At 51.5% G+C, this 15837-nt stretch overlaps 1 protein-coding gene across 2 annotated transcripts in view; it reads right to left on the bottom strand.

Annotated features, from left to right (window-relative positions):
* Positions 1-15837, bottom strand: part of CBFA2T2 (CBFA2/RUNX1 partner transcriptional co-repressor 2) — a 54420-nt gene that overhangs the window by 15040 nt on the left and 23543 nt on the right. Inside the window, exon 2 of one of the 2 annotated variants that reach the window (XM_074156839.1) lies at positions 4204-4347. In XM_074156839.1, coding sequence (XP_074012940.1) covers positions 4204-4321 — 118 coding nt within the window. In that variant the 5' untranslated portion in view covers positions 4322-4347. Of the gene's footprint in view, positions 1-4203; positions 4348-15837 lie in introns of those variants that run through there. The other variant, XM_074156840.1, reaches the window with a different exon arrangement.

Genomic DNA, 15837 nt, shown 5'->3' with positions numbered 1-15837 from the left:
CCATTGGCACTCGGGACAGCCCAGGAGGACACCGGGTCAGGCTGCACGAAGCCGGTGCTGCGGCAGATTGAGTCGTGCCGTACGCTCAGCCCCAGGAATTAAATGTGCTTTAGCTCAGAGTTCACAGCCCTCGGCAAGAATTACCGAGCAGCATTTCCTGGTCTGTGCCAGGCAGAAAATCACCCCAGACGATCCAAGGATCCATCCCAGCCCTGTCATTTACATTAAGTTGTCAGTGCTCGTTACAGCCGGGGTCCCGGGAGCAGACATCGCGGGCTCAGGTGCCTCCTCCTTGCCCCGAGGAGAGCCGACAGAATCCTGCCCCATGGCGCCCGCCTGACGAACCTCCCCGGGGATTTACAGCGAGTTTCGCAAACGCAGTTGTTTTTTCCAACCTGGTCCCATCTGCAGCTTTGCCTCCCATAAGGGGTGAGCGCGTCAAACCAGACTGAAGGGCTGGAAGTTCGGGAACTCGGCAAGGGATTAGAATAAATTGTTGACATCCCCGCGCCGCCATTGTGCAATCTCCAGCCCCGTCTGATGAGCAGCTGTGAGCCGGGGGCCCCAACTCGGTACAAACCCGGAATTTGAGAGGTGAAAAGTACATCATCGTAAATACAGCTTGAGCTGATCCACTGGGTTATCCTTAAGAGCCTGGCCCTGAATCCCTCATGGATGTAAGAGCTGAAGAGGCGGCCATGAGCCATAAAACCTATTCCAAACGATGGCATTCAGAAGAGAAGCACCGAAGCCACCCGGCAGAGGCACCACTCGCACACGGGGCAGGGGATGGTGCGTGACGGGATGGAGCAGCAACTTGTGAAAAAAGACGCCGAATTTTCTCCTGCAGCTTCACGAGGATCACACCAAATCCTCGCGGCCCCAGCGAGGGTTTTTCGGAGAAGGCAGGAGGTACCCGAGCAGTTAAACCGCTCTGGGGCACGCCGGGGTCGGAGGCTGGAAAGGCTCCATGCACCTGGACCTGCCGTGGTGAGCACAGGAGGGAAGCTGAGAAGATCAACCCGAGTCAGTTGAGATTGCAAGGGAAAGATAAGGCCAGAGAGACCACCAAAGTTGGTTCCTGCTAACCAGGGGTGACAGGCTCTTCTGGGGCATGACAAAGACGTGTCCTTTTGTAGGCAGAGAGATGATGAGACGAAAGCAAAGGCTTGGATTGAGAGGATGGAGGTGCAAAGGCAAAGCCAGCTCATGCCTTTTGTTAGGGAGCAATGGAACCTGGAAGCTGGTCCGCACCAGCTTCCCCGAGGCAACAAAAGGACAGAGATGTCATAGAATCGTAGAATGGTTTGGGTTGGAAGGGACCTTAAAGATCATCCAGTTCCAGCCCCCTGCCCTGGGCAGGGACACCTCCCACTAGTCCCTGTACTCGCAGGGTTAGCTACCATGGAACACCAACAAACGCAGAGCTATGCGAAAGGCAAGGCTTCTGGCCTTGCTCATGAAGAGCATTTATTTCACAATAAAAGTGTTATAAATAGGGGGGAAAGCCACGGAGAGAAGCTCCTCTCAGACAGCAGAAGCTCTTCTCTGCCCTCTCCGGCGGCCGCTTCACCCCCTTCTCTATTTCGCTTCCTCTTATTCTTTTAAATGAAAGACCAGAGAGAGCAACGGGCTCTATTTATACCCCGGGGAGAGGCAGGGGCTGCATGACCCACCTGGGGACCGGAGGGGACCCTGGGGAGAGGCTGCCGAAGATGAGAGCGGGGGACGATGCTGGGTTGGGGTGATGCCACGGAAGCGGGGCTGGCACGGGGCTGCCGTTAGATGCAGCCCCCATATCCGCTCGCTGTGTTTTCGGGCTCACCCCACCTGACCCCCCACCCCCGCCAACGGTGTCACCGCGGGGCGGCTGGCAGTTATCTGATCCTGCGCAGCGCCATAGGCCACGGAGCCAGGCTGGGACCTCCATTTCCAGGTGAGAAGACGGTGATGGAGCAAGTGAGGTGGTGTAGCGAGACCAGTGGGATTACTGGCTTGGGGAGAGGAGGATACTAAATTCCTGGGAAGATGAAAGTCACCATCGAGGGCTGCTCTGTTACGCCCTGCCTGAGCTCCTCAACCATCGAAGGCTTTTGCTGTTTCTCCAGCCCTTTTGTTAGCGATCTGCAGGCAGGCATGGCCTTCCTCCAGCATGCTCCTCCTCGCCATGGGCTTTTACACATTATAGAATCATAGAATGGTTAGAGTTGGAAGGGACCTTAAAGATCATTGAGTTCCAACCCCCCTGCCATGGGCAGGGACACCTTCCACTAGAGCAGGTTGCTCAAAGCCCCATCCAGCCTGGCCTTAAACACTTCCAAGGATGGAGCATCCACAACTTCCCTGGGCAACCTGTTCCAGTGCTTCACCACCCTCACAGTAAGGAATTTCCTCCTAATATCTAATCTAAATCTCCCCTCTTTCAATTTAAAACCATTACCCCTTGTCCTGTCACTGCATCTCCTGACAAAGGCAGGGCACACACCCACCCACTCTGACCAAGAGCTTTTGGCACAGCGAGAAATAAAAAAAAAAAAAAAAAAAGCAAGAATTAACTTCACCACAGGTTGCATCTCTCGTTCTCTCTTGAAAAGAGACAACTGAGCCATTTGCCATTGGGAGATTCAGGCTCCTTGGCCCTCAGCAGCGTGCCAAACAACCTCATTGGAAAAATTAATTTCTGTCACTTTGCTAATGGTCTTTTTCTGCCTGAGCAAAAGGAGAGCCATTAAAAACCCCTCAGCGCATTAAGATGGGGACAACGTGTCTGGCGGGATAACCCGGCGATTAGTGCTATTGCCAGCATCATGCAATACATCAGCGCGTGTCCTGAAAGAGGCTGGATTGGAAATCTCCGAAACATACTGCCAGCGTCAAACTCTGAGATATCCCAGACACCCTCACGGACAGTAACGCAATGCACAACCTGCCAGGGAGATGCTCAACTCGGGGGGGGGGAAAAGGGGTCAGGAGAGCCTGGAAAATACATACTTGCCACGTGCTGAGGCCAGAGAACTCCATGCCCAACAAAGTAGAGCAGCTTTGCTCCGGAATAATGCTTTTTAAAAGACATTACATGGCTGAAATGTTGGCTAAGGAAGAAAAAAAAGAGTCTTTGTAGGCCATAAGAAAAGGCTGTAGGTCCATCCCGTCTGTGGAGTCAGCCCTGAGCAACACCCTGGGAGGCTGCGCTACGGCCAGGCAGGGCCAGGATCTACTGCGGCTTCAGAGCAAAGATTCTAAAGCGAAGATGGAGAAAAGAGAAGCTGGATGGACAGCAAGGAATTTCTGAGGCTGGGAAATTAAAAAAAAAAAAAGGAAAAAAAACTTCCTAATCTCAGCTGCAGAAACTCTGTCTGCAAAGTGAGATACTGCAGAGCGGGAATTAACTCCTCCAAAAGATACAGTGGAAAGCTCTTAGCTTGTTTGAAGGCGAACTGATAAAAGACTTCAGTTTCTTAAGGAGTTTATGGGGGAAATCAAGGCTGCACCTGCGAGGAAAGGGACTCGAGGCAGCACTGGGGGCAAGGCAGGAGCAGAAAGCGGGGCTGGGGGGGGATTACAGACCCCGTTATACATCCTGCATAGGTAGGAGAACAGCAGGAAAGCCCCAGTCCCCCCTCCCTGACAGCCGTGCAGTGTGGCTAATGCTTGCCACGCTCAGGCAGCCCCGCCTGACGGCTGAGACACCCCTAGTGACTTCTACAAGTGTAGCCTTTCATAGAATCATAGAATGGTTTGGGTTGGAAGGGACCTTAAAGACCATCCAGTCCCACCCCCTGCCCTGGGCAGGGACACCTCCCACCAGACCAGCTTGCTCAAAGCCCCATCCAACCTGGCCTTGAACCCCTCCAGGGATGGGGCAGCCACAGCTTCTCTGGGCAACCTGGGCCAGGGTCTCACCACCCTCACAGAAAAGAAGTTCTTCCCAAGACGTCATCTCAATCTCCCCTCTTTCAGTTTAAAACCATTCCCCCTCGTCCTATGGCTCCCCTCCCTGATCAAGAGTCCCTCCCCATCTCTCCTGGAGCCCCTTTAGGGACTGGAAGGGGCTCTAGGGTCTCCCTGGAGCCTTCTCTTCTCCAGGCTGAATCCCCCCAACTCTCTCAGCCTGTCCTTACAGCAGAGGGGCTCCAGCCCAGAACTCGAGCTCCTCCTGGCAGGAGCTGGTCCCAGGGAAAAGCAATGTTACTGGGATCTTACGTGCAGTCGGGGTGAAGGACACTGGGCGGGGGCCACCGGGGTTCACAGGGGGCAACGGTGGCATGTTGGGAGGAGAGGACCTGGACTGTATCTTCACTTCCACGGGCGATCCGGGCATCACTGGCACCCTCTTCTCACCAGCAACTGCAGGAAGAGAAGGCGGTAAAGGTTAGTGACAGTCACAGACAAGCATTGCCCCACCTGGAACACAAAATTTCAAGGGTGAAGTTGAGAGGTGGTGGTGGTGGGGGAGCTATGCAAGGCTCTCCCACGCATGCCCCTAGGGAAGAGGCAGGGTACGGCCCCAGCTGGGGGGCAGGCACCCAGGAGGGGAGGGGGGCAGCGGGTGTCCCAGGCAGGTTCAAGATGTCTACCTTCACCAACTCAGTCTCTCCACTGCATCTTCCCAGAGCTCACGCCTGAAGATGTTTCCTCAAAGTATTTTCTGCCTGTTTTGCTTTGCTTCCCCCCCCTGCGAAGATCCCCTCAGCACTCCCCAGATGCGCCCACACGCACCTCACTGATGTGCGTGGGGTGGCACCGAGGGGGAGGATGCTGAGGCTTCACCCCCAGCCCTGCCCCCCACCAGCAAAAACAAGCTCCAAAGCAGCCACTTCGGCAAACAGCTCTCTGATCAGTTTTGCAGGTTTGCTTTTTAGAAAAAAAGCCTCACAAATTACACATTCCTGCACCTCCTCTTGCACTGGGGGGTGTGTGTGTGTGTGTGTGTCTCCTCGCTGCCCAGCGCAGCCTCGTGCACACACACAGCCTGGCACAGACCCCATGTTCATGCTACTGGGCAGCGGATTGGAACTAGATGGTCTTTAAGGTCCCTTCCAACCCCAGCTGTTTCTACGATGCCGGGTGACACAGAGCTCCTGTGAACGTGTCGTTTTTCAGCCGTGCCCGCTCGTGCCGAGTGGCGATGCTCGCTTGTGTGCAAGTCCCGTGCCCAAAGCAGTGCGCTTGGCTGCCACCCTGAAGCTCCAGCAGATTTTTCTGCTCCCCAAAAGCCAACAACTACCTGAGAAAATTCACTGGTTTGAAGCCTGACTTGCTTGCACCTCCCTCCCCCCGAGCCGGGGTACAGATGGGCGCACGGGGAACCCATTGGTGTTCCTGCATGGGGATGTGCTGGAGCGCGATCACAACTCGTTAGTGAATTAGAATGTTCTACCAGTTCTAGTTCTAACTAGAATTAGTTAGTTAGAATGAGGTGAGCAGCGGCTTGAGCAGTAGGGACCGGTCAGCATGTTCTCAGACGGGCGATTCACCTCATTTCGCATCATCTCGGGCTAGCAGCCAGCCGGGTTCCAGAGCCTCAAGCATGGAGCACCCCTGGGGTGGTGGTGGTTCCCATGGGGGCTGCGTTTCTGGAGATGCTTTGGCTTTGTCTGCTGAGCTGTCTGGTTTCAAGAAACAAACCAAAAACAAACCCTGGAAAAAAATCCCCCAAGACCCCCAAGGCTTGCATAAACACGTATTTCCTCCTTTTCTCTTGTTTTCCCCTGAGGATGCCTTTTGAGGCTGATTTCAGCCAAACTGGAGCCAGGAGCACAGCTGCAACGTTTGGCTGAGCTGGGACATCCCACCAGAGCCTGGGTCCTCATGAGGGACCCTCAGAGGCTGAAACAGAAGCTGTGGTGTGAGCTGGCAGTGTATTAGACACTAGAGACTCCACATAGGAGAGAGAATGGGAATATCTGATGTTGGCTCATTTTTACAACCAATCATAGACTGGTTTGAATTGGAAGGAACCTTAAAGACCATCTATTTCCACCTACCTGCTCTGGGCAGAGACACCTCCCACCACACCAGGTTGCACAAAGCCCCATCCAACCTGGCCTTGAACCCCTCCAGGCATGGGGCAGCCACAGCTTCTCTGGGCAACCTGGGCCAGGGTCTCACCACCCTCACAGCAAAGAATTTCTTCCCGAGACGTCATCTCAATCTCCCCTCTTTCAGTTTAAAACCCTTCCCCCTCGTCCTATGGCTCCCCTCCCTGATCAAGAGTCTCTCCTCAGCTTTCCTGGAGCCCCTTGAGGGACTGGAAGGGGCTCTAAGGTCTCCCCAGAGCCTTCTCTTCTCCAGGCTGAACCCTCCCCAACTCTCTCAGCCTGTCCTCACAGCAGAGGGGCTCCAGCCCTCAGAGCATCTCCGTGGCCTCCTCTGGCCCTGCTCCAACAGGTCCATGTCCTTCTGATGTTGGTGGCCTCAGAGCTGGAGGCAGCACTGCAGGGGGGTCTCCCCCGAGCAGAGCAGAGGGGCAGAATCCCCCCCCTCACCCTGCTGGCCACGCTGCTGGGGGTGCAGCCCAGGATATGGGGGGCTTTCTGGGCTGCCAGTGCACACTGCTGGGTAATGTCCATCCACCAACACCCCCAAGTCCTTCTCCTCAGGGCCGCTTCTCCATCCCTTCACCCCCCAGACTGTGCTGATACCAGAAGTTGCCCCAAACCATGTGCAGGGCCTTGCACTTGGCCTGGTTGAACCTCATGAGGTTGGCACAGGCCACCCCTCAAGCCTGTCCAGGTCCCTCTGGATGGCATCCTGTCCCTCCAGCATGTCGACTGCTCCACACAGCTTGGTGTCATCCACAAACTTGCTAAGAGTGCACTCCATCCCACTGTCCATGTCAGTACTGGTCCCAGTACGGACCCCTAATCAGTCCTGAGGGATCACTCCTGATCACTCATCCTTAGGCCACAGAAGAAAGGTGTTAAAGCACATGCTGTAATCTAAACAAATTAGATTACAATCTAATTTGTAATCCACAGTTTTTACAAACATCTATCAGCTGCAAGAAATTCAGCTCTCAAGGTCTGGCAAAGCAATTGAACACTGTGTTCCCGTAACGCAGGGCAGCACCGAAGAGATGGCAAAGCTCTGCACTGAAATACAACCACAAAACCTGCTGCTTCACAACTCCTGACAACAAAGATGCTGCTTTCCAGAGCAGAGAAGAGGGGAACTGGCATCTTGGAGCTGCTTGCCCGGAGTCTGCTCCACGAGCCCCCGGCACCAGCTCTGCCTCCCAGCACCAGGCACAAGCTGGCTCATTTATTGTCCTTATGGCCAGGCATCATTAACACCAGCCAGGTAACACATGAAAACACATGAAGTTCGTAATTCCTAGCACTTTTTTTTTTTTTTGCTATTTGCAGGACAATCTGCGGAAGAGGCAGTAGAGATGAATACATGCTGAAAACCCATGTTTTCCTGCCATTTCAGCGCAGCTAGCACAACCAAGGCTGGACTCACTATAAAACCTGTGTCCATGATATTTCCACGGCAGAAAGTTTTGGTTTTATTTATTTAAACCTGCTTTCAAAAAAATTTAAAAATTCTAGGCTTTGCTTTCATGAACAAAGCAGGGACACGCACTATTAATTTTAACTTATTATAACCATAATATAATATTGTGAACTACTATTCACATACATTTGGTCCAACTTCCTTATGATTTAATACTGATGTGCTGACTCTCCCTGTCATGTCCACGCATGAATATGGCTTTCAGATGAATAACAATACATTGATGTAAGAACAGGGCATCACTCATGCACATGGGTACCTGTTCCAGCAGGTGAGTTTATTGGCAGGAGACAAACCCCTGCCGTTCCTCCCACTTGAAATAAATGCAGCAAAACAGTCAAAGAGCAGGGTTTGTGCATGAAGTTAAGGGCGTTTCTAAGCACAAAAAGTCTTGAGCTCGCTCAGCCCAGGCAGGGAAGGAAAATGTTGCTAAATAACCCACATTTTTCAATCCAAACAGCACTAATTGTGCCCACCCACCACCCGGTGCCAGCTGCCCGATGGCCATCAGGGCATGAAAACCTGTTTGCTCCGAACACGGGAATCATGGCAAAACCCTGAGCTCATGCAAACAGGTCGCGGTTCTCACGTATATCATCCACGGATAGGGATGTGGGTCATGCATCGCTCCCTGCTGCTGCACCCCCCCCAATACCAACACATTGCCACCCCCCACCTCCTTCCAGCTTTGTCACCCCCTCCCTATGAAACCCTCCTCCCCAGGTATAAATGGCCAACCTGGTACTGTCGTGCCCTGGACAGAAACAAGAGCATGAAACCAATCCTTAAGGTTCTTCTTCTTTCCTCCTAGGGCACATTGAGAAAGCAGAACTAATTTGTTTAACTTACAGGGGGAGGGGAACAAAAAAAGTCACATTGAATTTATAACCCCCAAATAAAACCAGCTACTGCATGAGACACCCAAACCAAAGCCTGCGAGAAGCCAACACCTTCTTTTCCATCTCGCCCCCACAGACAAGAAGCAAAGAAGATTGTTAAATGTAAAAGCTTCCTGATGACCCGGGGCATCTATAAACACAGATAAAAACCATCTTTCTAAACCTCTTCATTTTTAGCCTAAACACATCGGTTTAATGAGAATCATGTGAGCAAACCAGCCTGCGAATGAGGACTTGAGTCAGCCTTGAGTCGACCCAGGGTAAAAATGAGCCAGTGAGATGGTCCCTGGAGAAACGCCGCCTTCCTGGGCTCGCTCTTCTGCATTTCGCTGTTGGGAAATATTTACTGGTTCACCAATGTCAACATCTCGGTGCTGCCTCCAGATGCAGAGAGAGGATGCCGAGATGCTCCTCAAAATGCTTACAACTCACTCCACCGTATCAATCAGCTGAAATCATGCTAGAGAGTCTAATGCTGCAACAGATTATCGGATGGGCTGCATCAAGATGTGACCTGCAAGTGTGGCCAGCAGGTCACGGGAGGCGATTCTACCCCTCTACTCTGCGCTCGTGAGACCCCACCTGGAATACTGTGTCCAGCTTTGGAGACCTCAACACAGGAAGGACATGGACCTGTTGGAACGGGTCCAGCGGAGGGCCACGAAGATGATCAGAGGGATGGAGCACCTCCCCTATGAAGACAGGCTGAGAGAGCTGGCGTTGTTCAGCCTGGAGAAGAGAAGGCTCTGGGGAGACCTCCTAGCAGCCTTCCAGTATCTGAAGGGAGCCTCCAGGAGAGCCGGAGAGGGACTCTTTGTCAGGAGATGTAGTGACAGGACAAGGGGTAATGGTTTTAAATTGGAAGAGGGGAGATTTAGATTAGATATTCGGAGGAAATTCTTTGCTGTGAGGGTGGTGAAGCACTGGAACAGGTTGCCCAGAGAAGCTGTGGATGCCCCATCCCTGGAAGTGTTTTAAGGCCAGGCTGGATGGGGCTTTGAGCAACCTGCTCTAGTGGGAGGTGTCCCTGCCCATGGCAGGGGGGTTGGAACTCAATGATCTTTAAGGTCCCTTCCAACTCTAACCATTCCATGATTCTATGATGCTCTAAGAAGAATAATTCCTGTCAATGACTGAATACTCCAAGTGTCAGAGCAGGACATCTGCCTAAACTGGAAATAATTGGGTTGTTTTCCCATCAAAAACACCTCCTTCCAAACCCTACCTGGACTGGGAAACGCTTACAAATGCTACTTTTCAAGTGGTGCCTGCAGGACAGAGATTGAACGTGTTTATGGAGTAACACTTCTGCCATCAAGCCACCAAACATCACAACTTTGCACCCAGGACCTGCAAAGGTTAAGAAGGGAAAGAGGCAGGGGTGAGGTGGCCCCCCATCCGGGTGGGAGAGCTGCCTTCCTGGCCTTGAACACACTGGAGATTCACATGGGAAGACTATTCCCTCGGAGGAAAATAAAACCCAATCACAGAGATGCTGTTTCAGTCTTGGCTCGGTGCAAGAATTTCATCTTCCCCAAAAGTCGATGGAGCCCAAGGACCAGATTTCCCAGTGATGGGAGTTACAGATTTCAGATGCAGCGAAGCTGCTGGCAGGGGGGAACAGCTGTAGGCACACAGCAGTTTATGCTGCCTGCCCTATATATTGGCCTGCCCCATTTAAGGAGCCCAGGTGTGCAAGAGACTAGAAAGCCCCAGAGCTTTGAATACACCTGAAACCCTTCCTCCCTCCGCTCTTCAGCGACTCCCTGAAAGGCCCCGGGTTTATCTGCCTCCCCGCGCTGAACGTCGGTACGCACCGCGTCTCCTTTGCTGCTCCAGTTCTCATCCAAGCGTAACAAATTAAAAAAGGAGCATATGTTAAGATTAAGTGCAGCTGATGATTTTTCTTTCCTGGAGAGGAGAAAGAGCTAAGTGAGACGAGGAGAGCACACCAGGAGAAAAGCTGGGGTCTCGAGTGGTCCTTGGAGAAGCCCAACTCCTGTCTTCCAACACAGCAGCACATTCTAGAGGGGGCAGGTTCAGCCCCCACTCAATAAATAAGATTTCATCGTATTTATTTTCTTTAAAGAAGTCTTCCACCTCTGGTGTTTAGCACAAAGAGAGTGTTGCTGTGATAGGTAACCTCTGAAGTAATGGCTAGCGTTTACTCGCGTTATAAACGGTATAAAGAAGCCGCTTTATTAGTCTCTTCGTGCCTGTGGGTTTGAGGAAGGGAAAAGGCACAAGAAAAGAAATAGCAACAAGTTAGGGAGTACCTCAAATAGACTGGAATTTAAATTAATCCTTAAATGCCTTTGGCAATTAGAGAATAAACTAAGCGATGAAAAAGAAAGAAAAACACTGCATGAGGAAAACCGGATGTTACCTTCCCCCCAAAAACAAGATAAGGAACCGGAGAAGCAGCCATTAATAACTCCGGGGGCAGACAGACATGAATGGTCTGCCTCCCTGTCCGCTTCCCAGAGTTCAACACATAGTTCTGACAGATGGCAGAGCATTATCAGGATGAGAGATTTATATTTATTAACAAAAAGTGGATGGTGAACCTGTCTCGCATCCTTGCTGGGGCCACCGCTCCCAGGTTGCGTCTCCCACACACACGGTAGCGTTTCAAAGTGGTGACGGGCAGCGATGGAGAGCCCGAGGCTGGCAATGCTCCGCTCTGCAGAAGGATGCTCAAGAGAAAAGCCTTCATCCAGCCGTGAAGTCATAGCCATGAGATTGCCAGGAGCAAGGGAAGACAGAAAGAGCCTCTGCTCTCTTCAGTGCAGAAACGTGGATGCTTTATATGAATTTTCACCATAGCATTTGCATGGGCACTATTTAACACCATCCACTGAGCTCTGTGTGAGCACACAGAGTATGTGCAGGCTCTTAAAGCCTGTATCAGCTCAAGACAGTAAAGCCTTTCCTCCTCCTGCATGGATTTAAAGTCTGTGGCTGGGTGTTTGGAGGGCACATACAGCATGAACATTGATATCTTCAAGCCATTCTTGATGCAGGTGTAGGACTCCCCTTGACTCACTGTCACCAGAGTTAAGAAGGAAGGAGGAACCTGCCTGCCCTGGGAGGGATTTTGTAGATCCCATTCATAAATAAGCTCCACAGAGTCTGAACTGCTCCCCACAAACCCATTTGCCAGACTCAAGCACTCCAGCTTCCTGTAGAAGTCAAAATATGAAAGATATTGGAAGAAATAAGAGAAAAACACATTAAAAATGAGAGAGCACCGCGTAACAAACAGGTACACACAGGTAAGGGTTTGCTCGTCCCTTTTGCAGCATAGAGAGAGCAGACTCAGTCAGCCCTTGCCAACAAGGCTTTGACCACTAAGTGGCTAGATTGGAAGTCTGTAAATTAACGAAGTTTTGGGTTTAGTTGATGTCTTTTGAACAAAAGACTGTGTACAAGGGTTTGCCCAGTGGTTCAGTCTCAGAAGTGAAAGCAAGTAACGGTTTCACACAAAGAGGAGGTTTAATCAGAGCAGATGTTTTCAAGTTTCATCTAGAACAGGCAGAATACGCTCATAACCTAAAAAGCCACTCCTCACCTCAAAAAGATAAGAGCCCAAAATTCATACCTGCCTCTTGAGAACGAGGGACTGGAGAATCGTCCCAGCAGCCGCAGCCAAGGTGAAGTCTGCCAGGAGAAACTCTTTGGTGACCCAGGAGCCAGGTCCCAGCTCATTCTGGAGCCAACAGACAGATGGACACTGCCAAAGGTGATTCCACCCACCCCAAAATGCTGCAAGGGAGATAAGCCCTGCTCCAGACACACCTCTTTCCACTGGCCCTACCACCTCGGATGGCCATTCGGACTAGAGGCATGAATTATAAATCACCTACAAATCAGCAAGACGAGCCCTTCCTAGAAACAGTCCTTAGGACCAGAGGCTCGTTTCCCTGCTGTTTACATGGGTAAGAGTCTCTGGATTAAGATAAGGCAATGCAAAGCTTGTCTAAACCATAGAATGGTTTGGATTGATAGGGACCTTAAAGACCATCCAGTCCCACCCCCTGCCATGGGAAGGAACACCTCCCACCACACCAGGTTGCACAAAGCCCCATCCAACCTGGCCTTGAACCCCTCCAGGCATGGGGCAGCCACAGCTTCTCTGGGCAACCTGGGCCAGGGTCTCACCACCCTCACAGCAAAGAATTTCTTCCCGAGACGTCATCTCAATCTCCCCTCTTTCAGTTTAAAACCCTTCCCCCTCGTCCTATGGCTCCCCTCCCTGATCAAGAGTCTCTCCTCAGCTTTCCTGGAGCCCCTTGAGGGACTGGAAGGGGCTCTAAGGTCTCCCCAGAGCCTTCTCTTCTCCAGGCTGAACCCTCCCCAACTCTCTCAGCCTGTCCTCACAGCAGAGGGGCTCCAGCCCTCAGAGCATCTCCGTGGCCTCCTCTGGCCCTGCTCCAACAGGTCCATGTCCTTCTGATGTTGGTGGCCTCAGAGCTGGAGGCAGCACTGCAGGGGGGTCTCCCCCGAGCAGAGCAGAGGGGCAGAATCCCCCCCCTCACCCTGCTGGCCACGCTGCTGGGGGTGCAGCCCAGGATATGGGGGGCTTTCTGGGCTGCCAGTGCACACTGCTGGGTAATGTCCATCCACCAACACCCCCAAGTCCTTCTCCTCAGGGCCGCTTCTCCATCCCTTCACCCCCCAGACTGTGCTGATACCAGAAGTTGCCCCAAACCATGTGCAGGGCCTTGCACTTGGCCTGGTTGAACCTCATGAGGTTGGCACAGGCCACCCCTCAAGCCTGTCCAGGTCCCTCTGGATGGCATCCTGTCCCTCCAGCATGTCGACTGCTCCACACAGCTTGGTGTCATCCACAAACTTGCTAAGAGTGCACTCCATCCCACTGTCCATGTCAGTACTGGTCCCAGTACGGACCCCTAATCAGTCCTGAGGGATCACTCCTGATCACTCATCCTTAGGCCACAGAAGAAAGGTGTTAAAGCACATGCTGTAATCTAAACAAATTAGATTACAATCTAATTTGTAATCCACAGTTTTTACAAACATCTATCAGCTGCAAGAAATTCAGCTCTCAAGGTCTGGCAAAGCAATTGAACACTGTGTTCCCGTAACGCAGGGCAGCACCGAAGAGATGGCAAAGCTCTGCACTGAAATACAACCACAAAACCTGCTGCTTCACAACTCCTGACAACAAAGATGCTGCTTTCCAGAGCAGAGAAGAGGGGAACTGGCATCTTGGAGCTGCTTGCCCGGAGTCTGCTCCACGAGCCCCCGGCACCAGCTCTGCCTCCCAGCACCAGGCACAAGCTGGCTCATTTATTGTCCTTATGGCCAGGCATCATTAACACCAGCCAGGTAACACATGAAAACACATGAAGTTCGTAATTCCTAGCACTTTTTTTTTTTTTTGCTATTTGCAGGACAATCTGCGGAAGAGGCAGTAGAGATGAATACATGCTGAAAACCCATGTTTTCCTGCCATTTCAGCGCAGCTAGCACAACCAAGGCTGGACTCACTATAAAACCTGTGTCCATGATATTTCCACGGCAGAAAGTTTTGGTTTTATTTATTTAAACCTGCTTTCAAAAAAATTTAAAAATTCTAGGCTTTGCTTTCATGAACAAAGCAGGGACACGCACTATTAATTTTAACTTATTATAACCATAATATAATATTGTGAACTACTATTCACATACATTTGGTCCAACTTCCTTATGATTTAATACTGATGTGCTGACTCTCCCTGTCATGTCCACGCATGAATATGGCTTTCAGATGAATAACAATACATTGATGTAAGAACAGGGCATCACTCATGCACATGGGTACCTGTTCCAGCAGGTGAGTTTATTGGCAGGAGACAAACCCCTGCCGTTCCTCCCACTTGAAATAAATGCAGCAAAACAGTCAAAGAGCAGGGTTTGTGCATGAAGTTAAGGGCGTTTCTAAGCACAAAAAGTCTTGAGCTCGCTCAGCCCAGGCAGGGAAGGAAAATGTTGCTAAATAACCCACATTTTTCAATCCAAACAGCACTAATTGTGCCCACCCACCACCCGGTGCCAGCTGCCCGATGGCCATCAGGGCATGAAAACCTGTTTGCTCCGAACACGGGAATCATGGCAAAACCCTGAGCTCATGCAAACAGGTCGCGGTTCTCACGTATATCATCCACGGATAGGGATGTGGGTCATGCATCGCTCCCTGCTGCTGCACCCCCCCCAATACCAACACATTGCCACCCCCCACCTCCTTCCAGCTTTGTCACCCCCTCCCTATGAAACCCTCCTCCCCAGGTATAAATGGCCAACCTGGTACTGTCGTGCCCTGGACAGAAACAAGAGCATGAAACCAATCCTTAAGGTTCTTCTTCTTTCCTCCTAGGGCACATTGAGAAAGCAGAACTAATTTGTTTAACTTACAGGGGGAGGGGAACAAAAAAAGTCACATTGAATTTATAACCCCCAAATAAAACCAGCTACTGCATGAGACACCCAAACCAAAGCCTGCGAGAAGCCAACACCTTCTTTTCCATCTCGCCCCCACAGACAAGAAGCAAAGAAGATTGTTAAATGTAAAAGCTTCCTGATGACCCGGGGCATCTATAAACACAGATAAAAACCATCTTTCTAAACCTCTTCATTTTTAGCCTAAACACATCGGTTTAATGAGAATCATGTGAGCAAACCAGCCTGCGAATGAGGACTTGAGTCAGCCTTGAGTCGACCCAGGGTAAAAATGAGCCAGTGAGATGGTCCCTGGAGAAACGCCGCCTTCCTGGGCTCGCTCTTCTGCATTTCGCTGTTGGGAAATATTTACTGGTTCACCAATGTCAACATCTCGGTGCTGCCTCCAGATGCAGAGAGAGGATGCCGAGATGCTCCTCAAAATGCTTACAACTCACTCCACCGTATCAATCAGCTGAAATCATGCTAGAGAGTCTAATGCTGCAACAGATTATCGGATGGGCTGCATCAAGATGTGACCTGCAAGTGTGGCCAGCAGGTCACGGGAGGCGATTCTACCCCTCTACTCTGCGCTCGTGAGACCCCACCTGGAATACTGTGTCCAGCTTTGGAGACCTCAACACAGGAAGGACATGGACCTGTTGGAACGGGTCCAGCGGAGGGCCACGAAGATGATCAGAGGGATGGAGCACCTCCCCTATGAAGACAGGCTGAGAGAGCTGGCGTTGTTCAGCCTGGAGAAGAGAAGGCTCTGGGGAGACCTCCTAGCAGCCTTCCAGTATCTGAAGGGAGCCTCCAGGAGAGCCGGAGAGGGACTCTTTGTCAGGAGATGTAGTGACAGGACAAGGGGTAATGGTTTTAAATTGGAAGAGGGGAGATTTAGATTAGATATTCGGAGGAAATTCTTTGCTGTGAGGGTGGTGAAGCACTGGAACAGGTTGCCCAGAGAAGCTGTGGA

The sequence above is a fragment of the Numenius arquata genome, chromosome 12 (assembly GCF_964106895.1).
Source record: "Numenius arquata chromosome 12, bNumArq3.hap1.1, whole genome shotgun sequence".
NCBI classification, from domain to species: Eukaryota; Metazoa; Chordata; class Aves; order Charadriiformes; family Scolopacidae; genus Numenius; species Numenius arquata.
Note: the sequence above shows the minus strand (reverse complement) of the source record. Positions and strands in the feature narration are given on the sequence as shown.